At 39.7% G+C, this 23,822-nt stretch overlaps 1 protein-coding gene across 6 annotated transcripts in view; it reads left to right on the top strand.

Moving 5' to 3' along the window:
• Positions 1 to 23,822, top strand: part of LOC122557198 (ATP-binding cassette sub-family C member 5-like) — a 190,985-nt gene that overhangs the window by 94,151 nt on the left and 73,012 nt on the right. For all 6 annotated transcript variants that reach the window (XM_087992076.1, XM_087992080.1, XM_087992077.1 and 3 more), the window contains 4 exons: positions 2,167 to 2,291; positions 13,304 to 13,376; positions 19,927 to 20,130; positions 21,955 to 22,080. In XM_087992076.1, the coding sequence (XP_087848202.1) occupies positions 2,167 to 2,291; positions 13,304 to 13,376; positions 19,927 to 20,130; positions 21,955 to 22,080 (528 nt within the window). The remainder of the gene's footprint in view (positions 1 to 2,166; positions 2,292 to 13,303; positions 13,377 to 19,926; positions 20,131 to 21,954; positions 22,081 to 23,822) is intronic.

Genomic DNA, 23,822 nt, shown 5'->3' with positions numbered 1-23,822 from the left:
CTTAAATAAGAATACTGTAAAATACAATGATTCTATAAGGTGACCAATACTTTACACAATAATCAAGATGTGGTCTTACCAATGTCTTCTGTACGTCAAGCATAATCTAGCTACTTCTGCAATCAATTCTATTCACAATATATAACATTCTGTTAGCTTTCCTAATTATTTACTGTACCTTCATACTAATCTTTTGACACTCATGACCTAGGACACTGAGATGGCTCACCATTTATTTAACATGGTTCTTTCTTATGTTTTCTGTCAAAATTGACAATTTCACATTTTCACACATTATGCTCTATTTGCCAGATCATTGACCACTCACTTCTTGTATTTATATGTTCTTCTAGCTTTCTTATGTCCTCTTTACTACTTGCTTTTCTATCTATTTGTTCAGCATCAGCAAATTTGATAACTATACCTTTCATCCTTCACTCAAATTCTTTATATAAATTGCAAACATTTGAGGTCCCAACACTGATCCCTGTGGCACAGCACTCATTGCATCTTGCAAACCAGAAAATGATTCATCCTTACTCTTCTATTTCCTGTTAGGTCACCAATTTTCTATCCATGTCAATATTTTACCCTCTACACCGTGAGATTATATTTCCCCAATAATCAAATACAATTGGTCCAATATTCTGGAAATCTAAGTACAGTATGTCCTCCAGGTCCCCTTTAGCTGTGGCATTTATTACTTCCTCAAAGATCCTCAATAGATTGATTAGACATCTTTGCTCTTTCACAAAACCAGGTTTACTCTGCCTGATTACTATCAACCTATCTAAGTACCATACTATTAGTTCTTTATTAATAATTTTCAACATTTTCCGTATGACAGATGCTAAGCTATTTAGCTTGTAGTTTCCTGTTTTCTGTCTCCCTCTCTTTATGAATGAAGAAGTTGCATTTACCATCTTCCAATCTAATAGAATCCATCCCAAACCTAGGAAGGCAAACTTGTAGTTGGTAACATTTCCACATATCTGCTGCCATTGTCATTCTAGGGTGGATTCACCTGACTCGCACAAGAAAACTTGAAATGAAAATGATTTATACTTACCTTCATGGACCTTGTCTGATCCTGATGCCCTAGTTCTTTGACAGGTTTGCGAGAGTAAGAAAACCACCTCTCCCTATTCAGGTCACAAGTTAAATCACAGATTCGACCTTGATAACATCGTGAACCCAATGCTCAAAGTTAAGGAAGATCCCATTGGTTTTGAGAAGGGAAGTCCTTCCCATTTGTAATTTAAAACAGGAATTGGACAATTAATGTAGGAACGGAGTGGGGAAATGACCTGCTTTATTTTAATTACCAAGCACTTCAGCCCTACTGTCTAATTTCTTCAATAAGAGAATGCTAAAATCAACTTGAGCATTTCAACAACCACTGTATGAATTTAAAATTCAATCATCAAATAATGTTTTTGAAAATATGCAAATTCTGCAGCTCTACTTTAAAAAGCAGTGATTTTTTTGAAATTTATAATGAGCAAATTGAGTCTAATTTTGAATCTTCTTTGATACAGCCTTATCTGCACTGATGTGCATTAGATAAATTCACTTTTGTTTTCCTACCAAGACTCAACTAATATCACACAACAGCTGCTTTCTTAATACAAGCAAGTAAATTTGTTTGTAGATATCGACAACTCATTGTGGAAAAGTAACTGACGTGAATTTGATATAAAAGTGCCTGAAGAAGGGTCTTAATTTCAGCCAAAGGATTATATCTTGATAGTAAGATAATATAAATGAAAGTTACCTATATTGTTGCTGTTTGTGTTTTTTGGCCAATATCGAGTAAATAATAAATTTCAGTGGAAATGAAAATTAATTTCAACAGATTCATTGTGCATTGCTAATATTTTTTGTGGCTTGATTTGAAGAAAATATGTTGTTGTACTGCTATATATTGTAGTACTGGTTATCATTCTTGTTCCCTTTACTTCTGTTTTCATTAGGAAATCAGGTGCTCATAATTCACCAATTTATAGCATTTTTTTTCAAATTTCTTATTGTTAATTGCTGTTGATTCAGTGTAAGTTGACCAATAAATCCATGCTAAATTAATAAACATTGCCAATGTAAACTTTCAGTTCACCTGCTTATATGAATGCATTTGATTGATTGGGTTGTCTTTTATCTAACTTATAGCTCATACTGCTTGAAGGGACTGTTGCAGTGAGAGGCACTTTTGCTTATGTAGCCCAACAGGCATGGCTCCTTAATGCAACTTTGCGTGATAATATCTTGTTTGGCAAAAAATATGAGGAAGAAAGGTAAGAGTTCACTGTTTTTAGTGTTATTTCCTTGCTGTTTTTCAGGATTCTGTTCCACAGGTGTTAGCTTTCACCCAGGCAGTGAAATTAATGTGTGAACATTGGTTATGAATGTTGGCAGGCTTTTTGGTAATGTCTAAAATCTGCAAATATGATTTTTGCTCTTCATTCCATTTTCAGGTAAAGAGCAAAGGTTATCTGTAAAGTGTGATTTCATTGCTTCTTTTCAGCTCTATTCTGTGAAAGGGGCAGAGTCACAAAAGTAACATGTCTTGTTTATTTCAGTACTCAATCAAAGACATTTCCCCCTGTCAGTGCTCATATTGATTTGGCTATTAGTAAATTGTAAAATAAATAAAGTGTGTTGCCCACTTAATGATTGGGATAAGATTTGTGACCTCACTGTGTAGGAAATTGGAGACAACATCAGCATTTTTCTCATTTAATAACAGTGTGAAATTGCCATTTTATTTTTTTAACAAAACAGATCAATAGTATGGATTTTTCAAGCGAGTTCTTCTATTCCAGAAAGAGAAGTCCACTAACATCCTATATTTGATATTCCAGTCAGTTGCTGTTATATAACTTGGATTACTTGAGAGTGCTTTTGACCCTGGTTCAGAAGGTTGTGGCCTTAAATCTTTTGGAGATTAACATTGTACTGGATGATATCCTAATGTCTTGCTTGCCTCTTCAGGTGAATGTCCTGTTCAAAGTCAACATTCTTCTTCACAGTCCAGTGAAATGCCACGGTGAAATAGCAAGGTTCTCTGCTGGAGACTAGCTCATTCTGTTTTGCTTCAAAGTGAATTAGTTCTTCACACCTGATTTAAGCTCAACACATTGATTAATGACACTGGACTCAAATTGCTGTGCACCAGTGTTAAACCAACAGGGATATATCTTGTAGCTAAGTCAGAATTGTGTTGAGTTTTTGTTTGGAAGATTTTTTACTTTGAGGCCAAGTGGGTTTTCCCATCATCTTATCAAAATTGCCGCATGCCATCTCTCACATCCATTTCATCTTACTGTGTGCCACTCCCAGCTATCTCTTGAAAGATCAGTGTTCCTTGCCTCCATATCATCTTTATAAGCCCATTGTATACATGGATGAGCACTGGTATTCTGAAGCGGTCCTGCACATTAGCAGACAGACTCCGAACATATTGGACAAGGAAAAAAGTGGCACTGTATTTCTCTCACAGGGACCAGGTGGATGGGCTTGCTGGTCCAGAGGAGAAGTGGCCTCTTCCTAGAGGACAGGAAGAGGGGGCTGCATCACCAGATCCTGCAAGCCTGGTCTGAGGTTGCCACCCAGGTCAGTGTCATCTCTGGGATGTGGGGACAAAGCTAACAATGCTGAAAGAGGGTCAGTGAATCTCCCACTCAACCTCTCACGCAATAACCCTATGCTGCCTCCCCAATTCTCTTTGTACACCTCACTACCCTTCCCCCACATGCACCAGCACTAACAGCTCTGCCATCCACTGTAACCCCACATTTTAGTGCCCTTTTATTCATTACAAAAGAAGATAGTTCACAACAGGGCAGAGGCATCCATAAAGGTAGACATCCATTGTCTTCACCTACTTCATTGTCATACCACCTCTAACTATTGGCCATTATGTTTTCTTGTTAATTTGTCTCATACATTCCGCTAGCCTGCCCTTACCCTTGTCCTATGCAGCGAAAGACCTATCTCCATCTGAAACATAGTCTCACTCTCATTCTCTGAGATCTAGAAGATGTCCTGAGCACTTCCACCATCACAGATTTTGGCATATTGGGGGAAACCAATAGACGTAGAAAGTGCAGGTAACAAACTGATGAGCATTTTAAGCAACAGCTCCACAGCTGGCCAAGGGAGAAATGGTCCAGGCAGATTGCATTCAAACGATGGCTGAAGACCATCTGCCCAGGTGTTAGTAATCAGAGACTTCATCTAAATGCAAAGGGTGAAACAGCAGCAGGCAAGCATGTGGAATGCAATCATTGCTTAAGTTGTAGCAGCCATGGACAGCCAAGTCCTGCACTCTCAAGGACTGCTGGAAAGGCACATATACCTGCAATCAACTGCCCTAGCCATTATTCCTCAGGGCCAAAGATATAGTGACAGAGGAGTGGAGAACAGTGACCCAATCCAGAGACAGAGCAAGACAGGAGGCACCCAGTTGCAGGTGGAACCAACATAAACACTTTCCACTCAAAGTGACCTGACCCTCCACCTCCATGGAGGCTTGGATGTTCAAGCATCTGGAAATACCCTTGACATATTTGGTCCATCCAAACACAAGCATTTCCTGGGTCACCCAACCAAACCTACAGGACCAATGGACTCCACTTCTGAGCAGGATCCCTTACCATGAACCAGGGACTAGATTAAGAAGTGTAGTGGATGGGAGAGAAAGAAGAAAACTCATTGACTGAACTTTGGTAGCACAGCTGAAAAGGCTGGTGTGTGACCATCAGTTTCTACATAAATGATCATGATGTTAATTGTCATTTGTTTGTGAGTCTCTGAATAAGTGCTACACACATCTTAACATCTTCTGTTGCATGTCAAACCACAGATGAGGCTCCATGGTTGGAGGTTTGCTTTGCACCATTTAGAAGCATATACATTGGATCATGATGACTTATTTAACCTTCCTTATTCAACATCTCTAATGTTTGGTTCCCTCTGAACACAAAGGTGTAGCTGTCAAAGAGTTATCCAGCTGTGGCTGTGTCAAGGAAATTGAACATACAGAGTGTGTTGATACTTAGGTTGGCCAGGATGAAGAATGGACTTTTAATGGTTTGATAAGTGCTGCCTTACCACCTTGACCTATTACTATACAGACCCTGAAATTACTGTGCCATTTGATAAGATTGTGATCTGATTGTGGCCTCAATTCTACTATGCTGTCTGCTCCCCCAAAACCCTTGTTGACCAAAAATCTACCAAACTCGGCCTTGAACATATTCAATGACTGAACCTCCACTGCTGTCTAGGGAAGAGCATTCCTTAGACAATGACTGACCTTCTTAGAGAAAGAAATCCTCCTCATCTCATTTAAAGTGGAAGCTACTAATTTTAACTATTTCCCAGTCCTAGGCCCCTCCCACAAGGGGAAACATTCTCTGATCCTTCATTCTGTTAAGTCCCCTTGGATCCTGTATGTCTCAATAAGGTCAACTTTCATTCTTAGCATATATACCGAAAACGTTTAAGCCAGGAATCTGTCAATTGAATTTTGTCTGAACTGTTCCAAATGTAGTTATATCCTTCATTAACTTAGATGTGATCTAATCAAGCTGAAAATGTGTTGCTGGAAAAGTGTAGCAGGTCAGGCAGCATCCAAGGAGCAGGACAATCGACGTTTCGGGCATGAGCCCTTCTTCAGGATTTCTTTCCTGAAGAAGGGCTTATGCTTGAAACGTTGATTCTCCTGCTCCTTGGATGCTGTCTGACCTGCTGCACTTTTCCAGCAACATATTTTCAGCTCTGAACTCCAGCATCTGCAGTCCTCACTTTCTCCTAGTGATCTAATCAAGGTTCTGTACAGCTGAAGCAACATTTCCCCACATTTACATTCCATTCCACTTACAATAAATGCCAGCATTCCATTTGTCTTCCTGTAAACACTTCTGTACCTGCATATCCATTTTTGGTGATTCATATACCAGTGCACCCAGGTCTTTTTATGCTGTATAATTCTGCAGACTCAATCCATTCAAATACTAAACTGCTTTTCTGTTCTTCCTGACAAGAACAGGTTCAATTTTCTCATAAGACACTCCATCTACTCGCGACATGAAAGATGCACATGTGTCTTTTTTGTCCACTGCATCTATATTCAATACAAATATCCTCCTTCATGTGCTATTGAAGAAACATCAATAACTTTCATGATTTTTCAGTCTTCACTGTTCTCACTAAGTTTTATACTTCTGCATACTCTTCATTAACCACATCTACTATTTTAAACAGAAATTTTAATCTTTGACGAGTAGAGTGAGCAAATTTTATATACTAATTTTAATAAAGTTTTTTGTTCTGATTCTGGCCTGATGCTGTGAATACACTCTGATGAGAAATAGTAGGTTTTGTTAAGAGAAAGCAATAATGTTCTCACTGGGTAAACTTTCTAAAAGTAATTGTTGTATCATGCACTGTGTCAAGTTTCCTTGGTATCTTATTGTAGATTGGCTCAACTATATAGATATTGCAATATAGGTTGCATTGGTAGCTATAAAATGGCTTACTACAAAATAATTATTGTAAGCCACTTTATAGGTACCAATGAGTTCAATATATTGCCATCATCAAATCAGTCAGTACTTTTAATTTCCTTAACTTTACATTAATCCTTATAATGCAAAAAAGCAAAATAACATTTTAATTAATCTATCCCACACACTATTAAAACACAGCACAATCTAGTAAGTGGATCTGAAAGCTCAGCATTTATGGATAGAGAAACAGAGTTAACATCTAATACAACCCAGAAGAAGTTAAAGAAGTTTGTACATTCCCCTTTCATCACTAGATTACAACTCATTGTAATCACTTCAAATAAGTTTGCCTATTTTTGTTCCAATGTTGTCTTTTCGTCTAATAAATAGATCTGCTTTCATCCTTATGCTAACTGTTTTTAATTCTTACATTTTATTGAGGCCAGCATTTTTTTCTGCACTGTTTTGAAATAAGCAATATTGCCTTGTGTGCTCTGTGTCTTTGCAATTTACCTCAGTCTAAGGAGTAAAATTTCTAGATGATTAATTAATATGTTAAATAAAATACAATAGTGATGGCAAGTTGGGTGATGTGTTGCCACTGCCCTGTGGGAGCTGTTGGAGAACAGGGTGATCCAGGGCAAACGCAAGTTTGTACTTCAAGAAACTTTGGATTTTAGTTGAGGAGCTAGGGTCTGAGCTGCTGATATTTCATATTATGAAGGGGAAAGGTTTCTTGGATGTTTTGCTCTTGAAAGTGGACCTACCCCTCAAATTAGGTAATTTAAATTTCATCCGTGATCAGAAACAAGGGGATGTGACTCAGGTCAGGCAGATATGAGGACACGGGTTTGCATTCAAGAACCTCAGCTCCTGCAGTTGTCCAGTAGTTACAAGATACTTGCAAGCTGCATGAATGAGAAGAAGAATTGCAGCGAAAATGAGTGAACTGACCATTGTACCAAAATACAAGGAGCCATTCAAGTAGAGAGAGGAATTAGGAATGTAGTAGTGGCGGGTGACAGTATAATTAGGAGATCAATAGGCTTTTCTGCAGCTGTAAGCATGAGTCTTGAAAGCGGTGTTCACCTATGCAGTGCCAGGGTAGGAATATCTCAAGACTACAGCGGAGCTTGGCATGGAGCTAGACAGATGGGACTGGCGACAGATGGGACTGGCTTCACATGAGCAATGTTGAACTGAATAACTGTGTGGCTATAGAGAAGGCTTAAAATTAAGTAGAAGAATAGAGGACTTGAGAGAGGGAAAACTGATGTTTACAAATCAGAGGGTACAGAGTAGCTTTTAAGATAACCAGATAGGAAAGGACAGAATATACAAATATTGAAGACTAGAATCGAATAGAGTCAAAATTGGAAACACTGGTGGAAAGGAGAGATTAGTGACTATTTAAATATGTGTAGTATTCGGAGCAAAATAAATGAATTAATGGCATAAATAGAGGTTAATGGGTATCCTGTAGCGATTGCAGAGGCATAATTAGAAGGAATCAAAGCTGAGAACTAACTGTTCTGGGTATCTGACATTCAAAAGGATAGGAAGTGGTCAGCTAGCTTTGTTAGTATAAGATGGAATAAATACAATGGCAAAAAATGATCCTGAATCATAAGATGTGAAGTGTATTTGCATTTTCTTATTAATTATTCACAGGGTGTGGACTTAATAGGCCAGGTTAGTATTTATTATCTATCCCTAGTTGCCCAAAGGGCAATTGTGAGTCAACCACATTGCTTTGGAGCTCCACTCACATATATGTAAAAAGATAGGCGGAAGTGAGGACTGCAGATGCTGGAGATTAGAGTCGAGGTATGGTGCTGGAAAAGCACAGCAGATCAGGCAGCATCCGAAGAACCGATGAATTGACGTTTCGGGCAAAAGCTTTCATCAGGAATGGCTTCTGATGAAGGGCTTTTGCCCGAAACATGATTCTCCTGCTCCTCGGATGCTGCCTGACTTGCTGTGTTATTCCAGCACCACACTCTTGACTATGTGTAAAAAGATAACAAGGATAGGTGACACTGGTGGGAATAGTTTGTGGGTCCCACAACAGCATCTATATTGTAGCTCAGAAAATAAATTAGGAAATAACGTGGGCATGCAAAAAAGATAGTACATTAATCATGGGTGATTTTAATCTTCTTTATGTTGGAAAAATCAAATTGATACAGGTTGCCACAAGTCAGAATTCATAAAAGTTTCCTTGAACAATATGGAATAGATGTAATGAAGGATCAGGCTATTTTAGATCTGGTAATGTATAATGAGGCATGTTTAATAGTAATAAATGATCTCAAAGAAAAAGGTCCTCTAGAAACAATGACCAATCGATAAACAGTGGCAGTTGTTCAAGAAAATAGATTTGCAACAAAGAGATATCCCAGTAAGGAATTAGGATTCTGGGGACACAATAAACCAACCATGGTTAAACAAAGAAGTAAACGATAGTATCAAATTGGAAGAATTAACATTCAACATGGCAAAGATTAGTGGTAAGTCAAAATGTTTAATGCCAACAGAAGATGATCAAAAAATGGCAAAAACAAAAGGAGATAATAAACATCAAGGGTACGTGAACAAATGATTTCAAAATAGACAATAAGGACTTACTTCAGTATATTAAAAGAAAGAGAGAGTCCAAAGTGAATATCGGCACCTTAGAGAATGAGACTGGGGAAATAATAATGGGGAACAGGAAATTATTTGATTAAGATTTGAATAAATGCTTTTCATGGAATGAGCTGCCAGAGGAAGTGGTGGAGGCTGATACAATTGCAACATTTAAGAGGCATTTGGGGGGTAAATGAATAGGAAGGGTTTGGAGGGATATGGGCCGGGTGCCGGCAGGTGGGACTAGATTGGGTTGGATATCTGGTCGGCATGGACGGGTTGGACCGAAGGGTCTGTTTCCATGCTGTACGACTCTTATGACTCTTAAGACACCATTAACATTCTAAAATAACAATATAATCAAAGAATAAAAAAGGAGGGAGGAAATAAAAAACTATCACTGAAGAAGTACAAGAGCAACTATTGGGGCTAAAGTCAAATATATTCCCCTTAGAAGATGGTTGTTTCCTAGAATATTAAAGGAAGTAACCATGAAGGCGGTGTATTAATGAGAATGTAACCTGTCAATATCTTTGCTTCATTGTTCTAGTGGGGAGTAACCTCGTTTCAATGATTTACACTTGCTCTCTGCCATTTTTAACAGGGTCAGCAGAATTTTAATTTTCTGTCAGTTTTTTTTAACTTTCCATCATTAGGCAATCAACTTCTGCCATTATATTTTATGACAGAAACCCAAGTGATGAAGAAAAGAATTGGAGTAAATTTTTCGACATTTTACAAGTTTGTTTTACAATAATGCATATTATAAACATGTACATCCTAACCAGATCATCTCAGTTTCAAAGTTTTTCTTTATCTCAGGCAGATGTGACTGTCCAGTTAATGCCACCACCTGCATGCAATTAACCTAATTCATATATATTTAACAATGTTAGCATAACAACTTGAAAAGATAGGGGACACAATTTTTTTATGTTGATCTAACAGTCATACATGTAAAACACTCGCGTTACTTCTTTTCTTCCTTTTGTGGCATTGTTTTCTGAAGCTTTCAGGAAATTAGTGACTTGAAATATATTTCATAAACCTTCAGAAAAGGTTCTGAAGAAGACATACCAAATTCAAATTGCTAACCTTTATTTTCTCAATGGTTGTACCAGACCTGCTGAGTTTCTCTAGTATTCTGTGTTTTTTAATAACGCTGGCAGCCAATTAGTGCACTAAATATTTAGACGTGCACTGTGATGCCGAGGCATACAAGGCTATTGATCAAGTGCTGGAAAATTGGATTATAATTATCAGGTGATTGTTTTTGACTGATGCAGACTCAATGGGCCAAAGGGCTTTTTCAGTGCTGTAGACCTCTATGACTCTATAACTCTTGAGACCTGGTTAACCATACTGAAAGGAAGCCAACTTGGATTTTCTAATTGGCTGGCCATTTTCCAATGTGGGAGGGTCCTGCTGCAATCAGAGACTGGAGGATTTGAGTTATAAGGAGAGACTGGATAGGCCGGAACGTTGACATGGAGCGTAGGAGGTTGAGGGGTGACCTTATAAAGGTTTATAAACTCATGACAGGCATGGTTAAGGTGAATCAGAGAATCCCTACAGTGCGGAAAGAGGTCATTCAGCCAATTGCAGTGGCAACAATTTTTTTTCCCCATGGTAGGAGAATTCAAACCGAGAGGGCATAGGCTTACGATGAGAGGGGAAAGATTTAAAAGGGACCTGAGGGGCAACTGTTTCACACAGGTGGTGGTGCATATATGGAAGGAGCTGCCAGAGGAAATGGTAGAGACAGGTACAGTTACAACATTTAAAATACATTTTGGACAGATTCATGAATAGGAAAGGTTTAAGGGGATTGGCCTGGATGAGTTGAACCCAAGAGTCTGGTTTTGTGCTGTATGACTGTATGACACTAAATCACTCACCATAACAACCCTGTAATTTTCACGGATTCGTTTCTTGAATCGGACTACATATCTCTTCCTCTGTTTCCCGCTAGCAGTTGGGAGGTCTGTATTATAATCCCAGAAGATTGCAACATTCCTATTCCTGAGCTGTACCCATAATGCCTCACTCCAAGCTTTGGAGAGGATCAGAGAAGGTTTACCAGGATATTTCATGATCTGGAGTGTTTCAGTTATGAGGAGAGGGTGGATAAACTCATTGTTTTCACTGGAAAGACATAGGCTGAAGGGGTCTACAAAATTATTAGAAACATAGATAGAGTGGAGAGTCAGAGACTTTTTTGCAGGATGGAAAAGTGAACTACAAGTGGGCACAGGTTCAATGTGAGAGGGGGAAAGTTGAGGGGAGAAGTGCGAGGAAACTTTTTCACAAAGGGTAGTGGATGCCTGTGACACACTGCCAGTGAAGGTGGTAGAAGCAGGCTCATTAGCACAGTTTAAGGTGTATCTTGATAGACATGTGGATGGGAGGTGAACAGAGGATTAGAAACCATCTATGGGAAAATACGTAGTGGGTCTAAATGAGGATTAGGAATCAGAGAGGGCCTAACACCCTGTTCCTGTGTTGTACCTTTCAATTACGTACCATCCATTACAAAAGCAGTGGTTGCTGACGTGACCAACTGTGGACAGCTACTCATAGGCGTTCATTGGAAAAAGCATGGTTCTGAACACGATGTTGTCATGTTGACTTTACCACATGAGTATATTACTGCACATGCACTGGAAAGTGTGCAATGTTGAATTGGGATTCCAAGGTGGGGAAATGAGATGCCAAGTGCATGGGCGGAGCCCCTAGAGTGAGGGGGCAACAGGGAGAGACACCAAGTCCTAATCTGTTTTCCACCCCCTGGTCCTTTCACTCCCCCAGCCCATCCTGAAGCCTGGTCCCACTGCATCTCCCACATTCTGCACAAGTGTAATTTAAAGCAGCATGTAACGTGTATGCATCAGTATCAGCAAGCACAGTCACTTAAAAAATGATGTATTTTATAAATTCAGCCCCCCTATGGATGGACTGTATTACACACAGAATTGATTTCTTATAACTGTGATTTATGGTATGTGATTTATATAAAGTTAAATATTTATTTCAACTTTGGATTTTGAACTAGTGACATGGGTTTTCGCTCATGTGTATGAATGGGTTTAATGATTGACTATCAGGCTTTCTGGGGCCTTGATTTCTTTTTATAAATGGTATGAGAGAAATAGTTCCTGGAGTGTAATGTGAATTTATTTGCATTGGGAGTGTTGAACAATGTAAACTGTGAAGTGAACCATGAAGTCTTTAAATTAGAAATGTCTGGAACTGTTTTATTTAGGCTTAGCAGAATTACTGTAACTGAGAAAACCTTTTCTGGTTTCAGCTTGCAAAAGTCTTGGTAGATATTAAATTTGTAAAATTGTTTATCCTGAAGACAGTTTAGACCTGTTAAAAAATAGATCACCTCTGTGCGAGGAGTTTACTTTGAACATTCCATACCAGAAGTTTTGATTAGAACCCTAAAGCTTAGTTTGTGAACATGTCAGGAGGAGGTCATCAGATTCTCCAGACCAGGAATTGAAAGCAATAGTTAAGTTACCTATAGATGTGAACGAAAAGGGCTTCTATCTGGTGTTTGAGTACTGTAAAGGAATGGCTTTGGCATAGAAAAACTATTTTGCTGTGTTTTGAAACCTTTGTCATTGTCTTATATGTAATTAGTTTGGTTTATTATATTTTTGATCATTTTCTTTTGTGTAATAATTTCTGTTTTATTATTAAACATGAAGCTTCAGCATTGCTTGCTTGCATTTCAATGAATGACTGTGTTAAATAAATTATCCGTTAAACCATATATCAGTATGGGATCTGATATGTCCAGTAATATCATCAGCTAGGATCATAACATGACATTTGATAGATGATACATATAACGCAGAGCATTGTTAGACAGCTACAAAACAGTTTGATTGCATTATAAAGCAATGGACAAATTGTGCTTCATTGAAACCTTTATGTAGTCAGCCAGTTAACATTGGCACTCTTCTTTTAAAAGCAGAAGCTTTGAACTTCTGCTTAGGTGCCATAAAAAATGAAAGACAATTTTAGTTTTCTGTGTTCTAGCCAACAGAAACATGGTTGGACTTGATTATTATTATTGAGCATATGTATTTAACTACTGAATGGATCAATAATCAATATTGAAATAAAACGAACAATATCTCTGTCTTTACACATTCTAGGTATAATAATGTGTTGGAGGCTTGCTGTTTATATCCAGACATAGAGGTTCTACCATGTGGAGACATGACTGAGGTAAAAAGTATTTTGTACATCAGTGATTTGACAGTGTTGTAAATTCATAATTTCCATGTTCTCAGTGCAGAACCATACTAAAGGGAGGTCTCACTGGTAACTCTGGTCCTTTGCTCTAAACTTCCTTCAAGTTTGGTTCCCCACAGGAAACATGGGATAAGTGTTATTTCATCTTGTTAGCCAAGATATTCATCAAAGTTAAAGAATGGAGCTCTGTTTGCTGCTTGTTTGTACACCACGACATAAGAATTGTGGAACATATATACAGGTGCAAAATTTATGTAAATTAATGGATATAAATTGCTTTATGGCATTCAAAGGTCATGAAAGGTGCTATATAAGTGTGTGCCATTCATTCATTTTAAATATTTTGAAGACCGTAACAAGAGACCTAGGGCTGGATTTTGCACTTGGGAGCTAATTTTGGGTGTTGTCTTTTAGCAATGTTCATTTATGATGCAGGAAGGGTATAGATAGGTACAGATGCAGTCCAGTGATGTACTTGTAATGATGTACTGGGGCTAAGGTGATTGATCTCCAACAACCACAATAGATTTGCCTTGTACTAAGTACGACTCCACACAGCAAAGAGATTTAACCCTGATTCCCATTGACTTTGTGTTTGTTGGAGTGCTTGCCACCATATTTGGTTAGATACTGCCTCGATATCAAAGGCAGCCATCTCACCTTAGGAGCTCGGCTCTATTGTTCATATTTGGACCAAAACCATAACGAGGTCAGGATCTCTGTGTCCATGGCAGAACCAAACTGAGCATCAATGAGCAGGTAATTCCTGATATATCAATCCATGAGGTTACAAGTCATGGTTGAATGTAAGTCTCCAGCTACTGTTGGCCCATCATGGAGACCCAGTCTTGAGTTTCCAGATTTGTGCAAACTTTGTCCTATTTAGCACAGTGGAAGTGCCACACAACACATTGGAGGACTTCAAGATGGGACACTTCTACCAATACTATCATGGATGGAGGCATCTGCAACAGGTGGATCGATGAGGATTGGTCAAGTCAGTTTTTTTTCCTCTTTTTAGTTCATTCATCACAGCTGCAGACCGATCGTAGTAGTATGATGGCCAACTTAGTCACGAAGGACTCAAAGCCCTCCGCTTCTTTCTTTCCCGCCGTACCACCCAGTACCCTTCCACAGACACCCTCCTTCGACTGACTGAACTGGTCCTCACCCTGAACAACTTCTCTTTCCAATCCTCCCACTTCCTCCAAACGAAAGGAGTAGCCATGGGCACCCGCATGGGCCCCAGCTATGCCTGCCTCTTCGTAGGATATGTGGAACAATCCATCTTCCGCAACTACACTGGCCCCACACCCCACCTTTTCCTCCGCTACATCGATGACTTATCGGCGCCGCCTCGTGCTCCCACGAGGAGGTTGAACAGTTCATCCACTTCACCAACACCTTCCACCCCGACCTCAAATTCACCTGGACAGTCTCAGATTCCTCCCTCCCCTTCCTCGACCTTTCTATTTCTATCTCAGGTGACCGAATCAACACGGACATCTACTACAAACCAACCGACTCCCACAGCTACCTGGACTACACCTCCTCCCATCCTGCCCCCTGTAAAAACGCCATCCCATTCTCCCAATTCCTTCGACTCCGCCGCATCTGCTCCCAGGAGGACCAGTTCCAAAAACGCACATCCCAGATGGCCTCCTTCTTCAAGGACCACAATTTCCCCCCCGACGTGGTCGACGGTGCCCTCCACCGCATCTCTTCCACTTCCTGATCCTCCGCCCTTGAACCCCGCCCCTCCAACCGCCACCAGGACAGAACCCCACTGGTCCTCACCTACCACCCCACTAACCTCCATGTACAGCGCATCATCCGCCGCCATTTCCGCCACCTCCAAACAGACCCCACCACCAAGGATATATTTCCCTCCCCTCCCCTATCAGCATTCCGTAAAGACCACTCCCTCCGTGACTCCCTCGTCAGATCCACACCCCCCCACCAACCCAACCTCCACTCCCGGCACCTTCCCCTGCAACCGCAGGAGGTGCAAGACTTGCGCCCACACCTCCCCCCTCACCTCCCTCCAAGGCCCCAAAGGAAACTTCCATATCCGCCACAGATTCACCTGTACCTCCACACATATCATCTATTGCATCCTTTGCACCCGATGTGGCCTCCTCTATATTGGGGAGACAGGCCGCCTACTTGCGGAGCGTTTCAGGGAACACCTCTGGGACACCCGGACCAACCAACCCAACCACCCTGTAGCTCAACATTTCAATTCCCCCTCCCACTCCACCAAGGATATGCAGGTCTTTGGACTCCTCCATCGTCAGACCACAGCGAAACGACGGTAGGAGGAAGAACGCCTCATCTTCCGGCTAGGAACCCTCCAACCACAAGGGATGAACTCGGATTTCACCAGTTTCCTCATTTCCCCTCCCCCCAGCCTGTCTCAGTCAAATCCATCAAATTCAGCACCGCCTTCCTAACCTGCAATCTTCTTCCCGACCTCTCCGCCCCCACCCCAGTCTGACCTATCACCCTCACCTTGACCTCTTTCCACCTATCACATTTCCGACGCCCCTCCCCCAAGTCCCTCCTCCCTATCTTTTATCTTAGCCTGCTGGACCAACTTTCCTCATTCCTGAAGAAGGGCTAATGCCCGAAACATCGATTCTCCTGTTCCTTAGATGCTGCCTGACCTGCTGCGCTTTTCCAGCAACACATTTCCATCTCTGATCTCCAGCATCTGCAGACCTCACTTTCTCCTCCAACTTAGTCAGTGGCCATGCTATTGAGTCACTTGGTAATGGCTGTTGAAATCTCCCATTGAGGGAACGGTTTGTGCTCTTTCCACTCTCAGTGCTACCTCCAAGTGGTGTTCGACGTGGAAAAGTACTGATAAATCAGCCAACGGTGAAATGGTTGGTCATAATAGAAGGAGGGGTTTGTCCCGATGTTGGACCTGATGCCACGAATCTTCATGCAGTCCAAAGTAATTGTTGTGTACTGCCAGAGAAACTCATTCTGACTGTATGCCACTATGTGCCACCCCCTCTAGTGAGTGTGCCTTATCATTGAGACAAGAACCAGGTTTTTGGGATGTTGTCTCCTAAGATATGATTCTATAAGCAGCACTATGTCTGGCTTTCATTTGACTGCTCTGTGAGACAGTTCTCTATTTATGGCACAAACCCCAGATGTTGATCAGGAAAACTTTGCAGTTTTGACAGGGCTGTGTTAAAGGTTGTCATTTCCAATGCCTAGGTCAATGCTAGGTAGTCTACCTTAATTTCATTCCTTTCTCTAGACTTTATAGGGATTTGATATGGCTCAGTGGCTTGTGAAGCCATTTCAGAGGCAGTTAAGAGTCATGACTTTTCCTTCCCTAAAGTACACTCGTGAGTCATATCGGTTTTAATGACAATTAACAGTAGAAACTGGGTTGCCATTAGGCTACCTTCTAATTCCTGCAAATTTCTGTACATGTTATTCTAAGATTAGCATCTATATCTCCAGAACATTGAGCTGGAGTCCTGGATTACAAGTTCAGTGACTGCCACTCTGCCACTGACTCCTCATAATGATCACAGTCATGCAAAGGAGGTTGAGGTTTTGCTATTTATTGAGTTGTGCTATTTGTTGAAGTGTGGAAAGCAGCTTTTTTTTAATCAGCCAGAGCTGTCGTTTCATTTATTTCGCAACCCAGAATATGACAGTATGGCCTTTTCAATACAATTGATTTTGCTATTACTGGCTTTAACATGATTGAAGAATTCAGACCATTATTTGTATAACATGAACGTTCCTTACCTGTGTTGCTATAATGTGATTCTGATTTGAATGCGTTTAGTGCAGCTATTGCATATAACACAAGATTACACGAGAATTGAACTATCATGTTATATCAGAACTGATTGTATTGTGTAAATATTTCTGCATTTGGGTATTTTCTCCATTGGAAAATTACTGTAATATGTTAGCAGTTACACAATGCTGGTCAATGTAAAGATCAACTTAACTTTTCAGGAAAAATCCCTATGATCAGTCATTTCATTAAAATGCACCAACATTCAAATACTACAGCTTGCAGTAAAACTGATGGTGTCAAAAAAGTGCATTTACATTTCTCAATGTTACAAAATCCACAATAAGCTTTGCATTTTCTTCATGAACTTACAAACCTGGCAAGATTTTATGGGCTTTGAAAACAATGGCTCACTGGATGAAAATGTTGTGCTGGAGGGAATTCCATTTTCATGCTCCATATAAAATGGGGAACCCAGCTTTTGGCAGGGCAAGTGTGTATTTCACACATTAAGTATTCAAACCCACAAAAAGGCCAAAAGAAACTAGCGCAGGATTGAGAATGCAGAGGAAAATCAGATTTTTTTAAAAAACTAAATTGTGATCATGTATACATGAAATGCACCTTTACACCCAGATAAGATCTTTGTTCCGAAAATTTGGCTTACCCTCTAGTCCCTGACAGTATGAACTGGAGTAATGGAATTAATTCTAGTCTCTTATGCATCACCCTCTTTAATTGCTCCACCATTGGTGCATGTGCTTTCAGTTGCCAAGTTTTTAAACTATGAAGTTCTCTTTCTAAAACATCTCTATTGCTCTTACTATCTCTCTTTATGACGCCCTTTTGAACTTACCTGTTCCATCATGCTTTTGATCATCTGACCAATTTTCATCTGGGAGGGTCATTTCAAATTTTACTTTATATTTAAAATGCTTTGTAAATGGAAGTTGTTGCTGTCAAATATCAGCTTATCAGCTTTGCAAACATTTAAGGTACTTACTTAACGCACCTTTTTAATTTAATAAGCAATCCCAAAGTGCTTTCCAGAAGCAGATACTGAACAGAGCTTGAAATGGGACTTGGAATGGTAATTAAAGGTTTGATCAAGGAGATGAATTATAAGAGCCTTTTGGAAGAAGGCAGGGAATAAATTTGCCTGAACATTATTTCATGTCCAGTCTAATTTACAGTTATAATACGCAGGACAAATTCTTATTAAGAATTTAAGGAAGTTTAATTTTCATGAATAAGTAAATGTAGTTTATGCTTTTGCCATATGGAACTTATTAATGATTATGAAAATTGGCCAAGGGCAAAACTGAAAGTGTTTCTTGAGAAATGAAAACCTTTGGCCACGAGCAACTTTGGTTATTTTTAAAATGGTTTAAACATGGGGAAACAGAAGCCTATTGTAAATGTGAGAATTCAGGATGGGAGCATGTAAATTGGATAAGCAGAATATTATGAGAAAGTGAGGACTACAGATGCTGGAGATCAGAGCTTAAAAATGTGTTACTGGAAAAGCGCAGCAGGTCAGGCAGCATCAAAGGAGAAGGAGAATCGACGTTTCGGGCATAAGCCCTTCTTCAGGAATGAGGAGGGTGTGCCAAGCAGGCTAAGATAAAAGGTAGGGAGGAGGGACTTAGGGGAGGGGTGTTGGGAATGCGATAGGTGGAAGGAGGTTAAGGTGAGGGTGATAGGCCGGAGAGGGGGTGGGGACGGAGAGGTTGGGAAGAAGATTGCAGGTCAAGAAGGCGGTGCTGAGTCTGAGGGTTGGGACTGAGAAAAGGTGGGGGGAGGGGAAATGAGGAAGCTGGAGAAATCTGCATTCATCCCTTGTGGTTGGAGGGTTCCTAGGCAGAAGATGAGTCGCTCTTCCTCCAGGCGTCATGTTGCTTAACAAGATAGAGTAATTGTATGAATCCTGCTTGTATATAAGGTCTTCTTTGTGACCAATGTAGAAAGAGAAATCAAATCAACTGCCTCCTACTCTTTTTTTCTGAGAAGATTTAACTTTTCCCTCCTTTTCTCCATTCCTCTTTTGCAAAATATGATTCATGCAATGGTATGATTTCATGTTACTAGCAATATTGTTACCCCTTATCTAAATTGCCAATCGTCATATGTGATCTCAAATCAGTGAATGTTGGTAGCTCAGGTATGGGCAGATATCACAACTGAAGCAGATTCTGTCCATCTCAGTGACTGCAGCAGTGTATTTTCTAACAGGAGATCACTGGACATCAATCAGGACCTGGAGCTCTGGCTGAACTCACTGTTCTGGGTCAGTAGTAGCACCCCACTGGTATGTTTTAACTGTTATACCAACCAGTAATGATAATAAATCACCAAATCATTGTTGAAAACTATCTGTTCATTTCTTGAAATTGTGCATTAATTTTTAGGCTGCTTCAATTTTATATTTATATGGTGGGTCACAATAGTGATGAATGCTCAAGCTGTTAAAGAAATTTGAAATTTGACATGATCCATGTAAAACTACATGCGTGGTATTAATTATAGCTGATAATTATGATTTATTTTGCATTCTTGTAACTGAAGTTGCTATATTTCCATATTAATCATTAATTATGTTAAGTATTATTTTTGAGCCAAGTGGAATTCACTGATCATGTTAAAAATGTGCAATTCAACATTGTGAAAAACTCAAAATCTTCACAGTAGTTGAAGATTAGTGAGTCACTCTCAAATATTCAATAGCATTAGCTTTACAAATCTTCACCACAGATTGGAGAACGTGGTGCCAATCTCAGTGGAGGACAGCGACAGCGGATTAGTCTTGCTCGTGCTCTGTACAGTGATCGAAATACATTCTTGCTGGATGATCCACTGAGTGCTGTGGATTCACATGTTGGAGCTCATATGTTTACCCATGCCATTAAATCTGGAATGATGGGAAAGACTGTTCTCTTTGTAACGCACCAACTTCAGGTAGGCACATATTCAGCAATATATTCTGATAAAGATCACTGAACTCGAAATACTAAACTCTGCTTTTCTCTGTGGCCAGACCTGCTAAGTTTCGCCGGCACTTTCTGTTTTTGTTTCAGATTTCAAGCATCTGTGATTCTTTGTTTGTATTACACATTCAATAATATTTAATTTATCCTGAAGGTATACACTATGTGCCAAGGCCACTTAAGATATAAAAAAAAAACACTTGAACATTCTGCCATGACAAGCCAATGATATTGTTTTCAATTTGATGTAAAACAGTTACATTGTATCCTTGTATTGTGTGTTGTAATTAATATAAACTTACAACTCAAACCAAAATTAGCATTTCCAAAAATATCTAAATGGCAGGCAGTTTTGGTGCTGTATATCCTTCATATCTGTTTGTTTTGTTTAATTATGAACATCCATGCATCTTATTGTGCTTCATCTAACTACAGCCCTGATTCCACTGCTAGTGTGATAATACAAATAAGAACATGCTTCTGTTGCTCAAACCATAGAATTGTTTCTCAGTTATCGTTAGAGATCTGAAATCCACCCTTAATAAAAAGCACTGAAAATGTGTTGCTGGAAAAGCGCAGCAGGTCAGGCAGCATCTAAGGAGCAGGAGAATCGACATTTCGGGCATGAGCCCTCCTTCAGCTTTTCCAGCAACACATTTTCAGCTTTGATCTCCAGCATCTGCAGTCCTCACTTTCTCCTACATAATAAAAAGCAGTCATGAAATATAATTAGAGTGTAACCCTTGCATTTGAGGATGGTGGTTGAATCCAGAAATCCCAGAAAATGTTTTGGGGACTCAGGTTCAAATCCCACCACGGCAGATGGTAGAATTTGAATTCAATAAAAAAATGTCTGCAACCAAGTCTAACGATGACCAAACTTAGCAACTTAACTTCGGTACCCATGAGGATGGCCTCAACCTGGATCTCGGGATCATGTCACACTACAGGTTACCCCACCACACTATTTACTCTCACACATACACTCTTACACATGATCTCACTCACGCAGACCCTCTCAGACACACACACACTCCATGCGCACACCTTCTCACAGGCATAAATTCCATCACACTCATGCACAAATTATCATGCTTGCGCATAGAAACACAAACTCTCTCGCCCTCACACACACGCACATACACATATAAGTCTGTGGGTGAATTTTCAATTGGAGATTTGTATTTGCAGATACATTCTATTTGGTCGAAAAGCACACAATCTGTAGCCAGTTAGTCCATGTGACATTTTATAAATTCCCACTTTGGAAACAGAACCAGTCTAATTCAAGGTTGGAATACAGACTGACTCTAAACTCACATCTTTAATACATTGTCTGAGCTGAGATGTCACTTTTTTTTATATAAAACCTTAAGTTATCAAGGGAATGTGACTTGAAAGGTGTTCTGGGATTTACATATTAATGAATCGAAACCTGCAATCCATTCTAAGTGATTAAAGACAACAACCATCTAGGTTTGTTCAACACATTGCATCAGTTGTATGACACTTTGGTCTTTTATTATAACTTCTGTGTCCTGTGATTCTGCCCCACTAGTTACCTTAAGAAGGAGCAATGCTCAGAAAGCTTGTTAGACTATAACCTGGTGTGTGATTTTTAACAAATGAAATTGATAAATAATTGACAAAATTAAATTCAAGAAAAGCTGCTTTGTCTGGGGAATACGTCTGGTCCTTGAGATCAGTGGCATAACCAAGGGGACAATTAAAAGGCATTTAATATATGCACATGCACACACACTCTTCCAAGTCTTATGTTTTCTTATCCTTCCAGTATCTTGTAGACTGTGATGAAGTACTGTTCATGAGGGATGGATGTATTGCAGAACAAGGAACACATGAGGAACTGATGACTCTTAATGAAGACTATGCTGCCCTCTTTAATAGTATGCAGCAAGCTGTAAGTGATCACATTAATTTAAGATTGTAAACTTGAGTATGCCAGATTCCCAGAAAATCTATCGTAGTGGAGTGGGTCTCTTCACCATATTTTACACTCATTCATAAAGATTAAGATGCTTTAAAAAGTGATAACTTATTTTTTTTTAAATTCACTTCTGTTTGATTTTCACGTTCTATGCTGTGTTCTGAAGGTGTTGACTCCTTGCTAGTATTGATGTCACAGATGTTAATTGCCGTCTAGTACTTCACCTAACTGGCTATCCATTGTAGCTAATACTATGCCTATATTTATCTGGTATACATTTGCATTTCGATGAGAGTGCCATTGGTTGGTAATCAGGATCAAGAACCCTGATTTGTTTTTACCTTACTACACCTAAGCAGCAATCAGTTAATTCAGCACAGATCAGACTATGACATACAGAACCTCATAGTCTGTGAGGTCAGATATTTATTTGATACATGATGCTGAGTCATTTCACTCACCATAATTTCTTTTCAATAGTTCAGTATTCTGCATGTTCGTAAGATTTACTTAACATCATGTTTCCATTTAAAATACTTAAGTATTCCTACTTATCTGATTGTACTTCCATTAAAAGTTTGATGCTGTAAGCAGTTTAGTAACTTTGATTGTAGAATATTAGTATTTCCATTGATCTCACAATCCAATACAAATATATGCAAAATTTTTATATTTCAGAGTTATGCTTCCAGTTAGTGACAAAATTTGAAGGAACTCCTGACAGCTGCCCATTGTCAATGTAATGCTCAATGGAGTGTTAATTAGGTGGAGATGAACATGATTGGCTGAAAGTTTTTTTGTTCTGCTTTCAGCAAGAGTGGCAATACCGCTGGGGTTACAGCCAGTTCCAGTGAAGAAGGGGCAGGGATATAACAATCCACTGGGGTAATGTTATAAGTCGTGACAAAAGCCCTTTAATCTATTGAGTCTGCATTGATCAACAACAGCAATCTAACTATACGAATTCCATTTTCCAGCCCTAGGCCCTCTACCTCCACCATTAGAGACAGTGAATTCCAGATTCCCACTACCTCTGAGTGACAAAGTACTTCCTCACATACTGTCCAAAGCTCCTGCCCTTACCTTAAACTTATGCCTCCTGGTAAGGTCCCCTCTTGTGTACCCTGTGTCCCTCATGCTTTTAGTTATCTTAATCATGTTCCTCCTTCAGTTCCTTCTCCAAGGAAAACAAGCTCAGTCTATCCAATCTCTCTTCAATACAAAAACTCAGTCCAGGCAACATTCTGGTAAATCTCCTCTGCACTCTCTCCACTGCATTCACATCCCTCCAATAATGTTTTCCAGATTCCAGAAATGTACACAATGCTCTGGCTGTGGCCTAACCAACTTTTTATACAAGCATGACCTCTCTGCTCCTAAATGTTGTACCTTGGTTAACAAAGACAAGAATGCCTTGAGACTACCAAAGGGGCCAAAGCCAGTTTACATTTTGACCAGGAAGCAATTCTGAGATTTTGGAAGGTGTGCACAATTCCATTTGCCTTGCAGGCAAAAATAGAGGTGGAAATCAGGCAGCTAGAGAGCAATGGAATCATCAAACTTGTGCAGTTAGGAGAATGGATAGCATCAATTGAAAAGCCTGATGGCTCAGTTGTGGGGATTTTAAGCAAATGGTAAACCACTTCTCATAGCTGCATAAATACCCAATCCCTCGCATACAGGACCTGTGGGGGGAGCGTCCTTTACGAATCTGG

This window comes from Chiloscyllium plagiosum, unplaced genomic scaffold (genome assembly GCF_037043375.1).
Source record: "Chiloscyllium plagiosum isolate Xiang-an unplaced genomic scaffold, Cpla_swu_hap1 HiC_scaffold_11, whole genome shotgun sequence".
Classification (NCBI taxonomy): Eukaryota; Metazoa; Chordata; class Chondrichthyes; order Orectolobiformes; family Hemiscylliidae; genus Chiloscyllium; species Chiloscyllium plagiosum.
The sequence above is the reverse complement of the archived record's forward strand: the minus strand, read 5'-3'. Positions and strand labels throughout refer to the sequence as shown.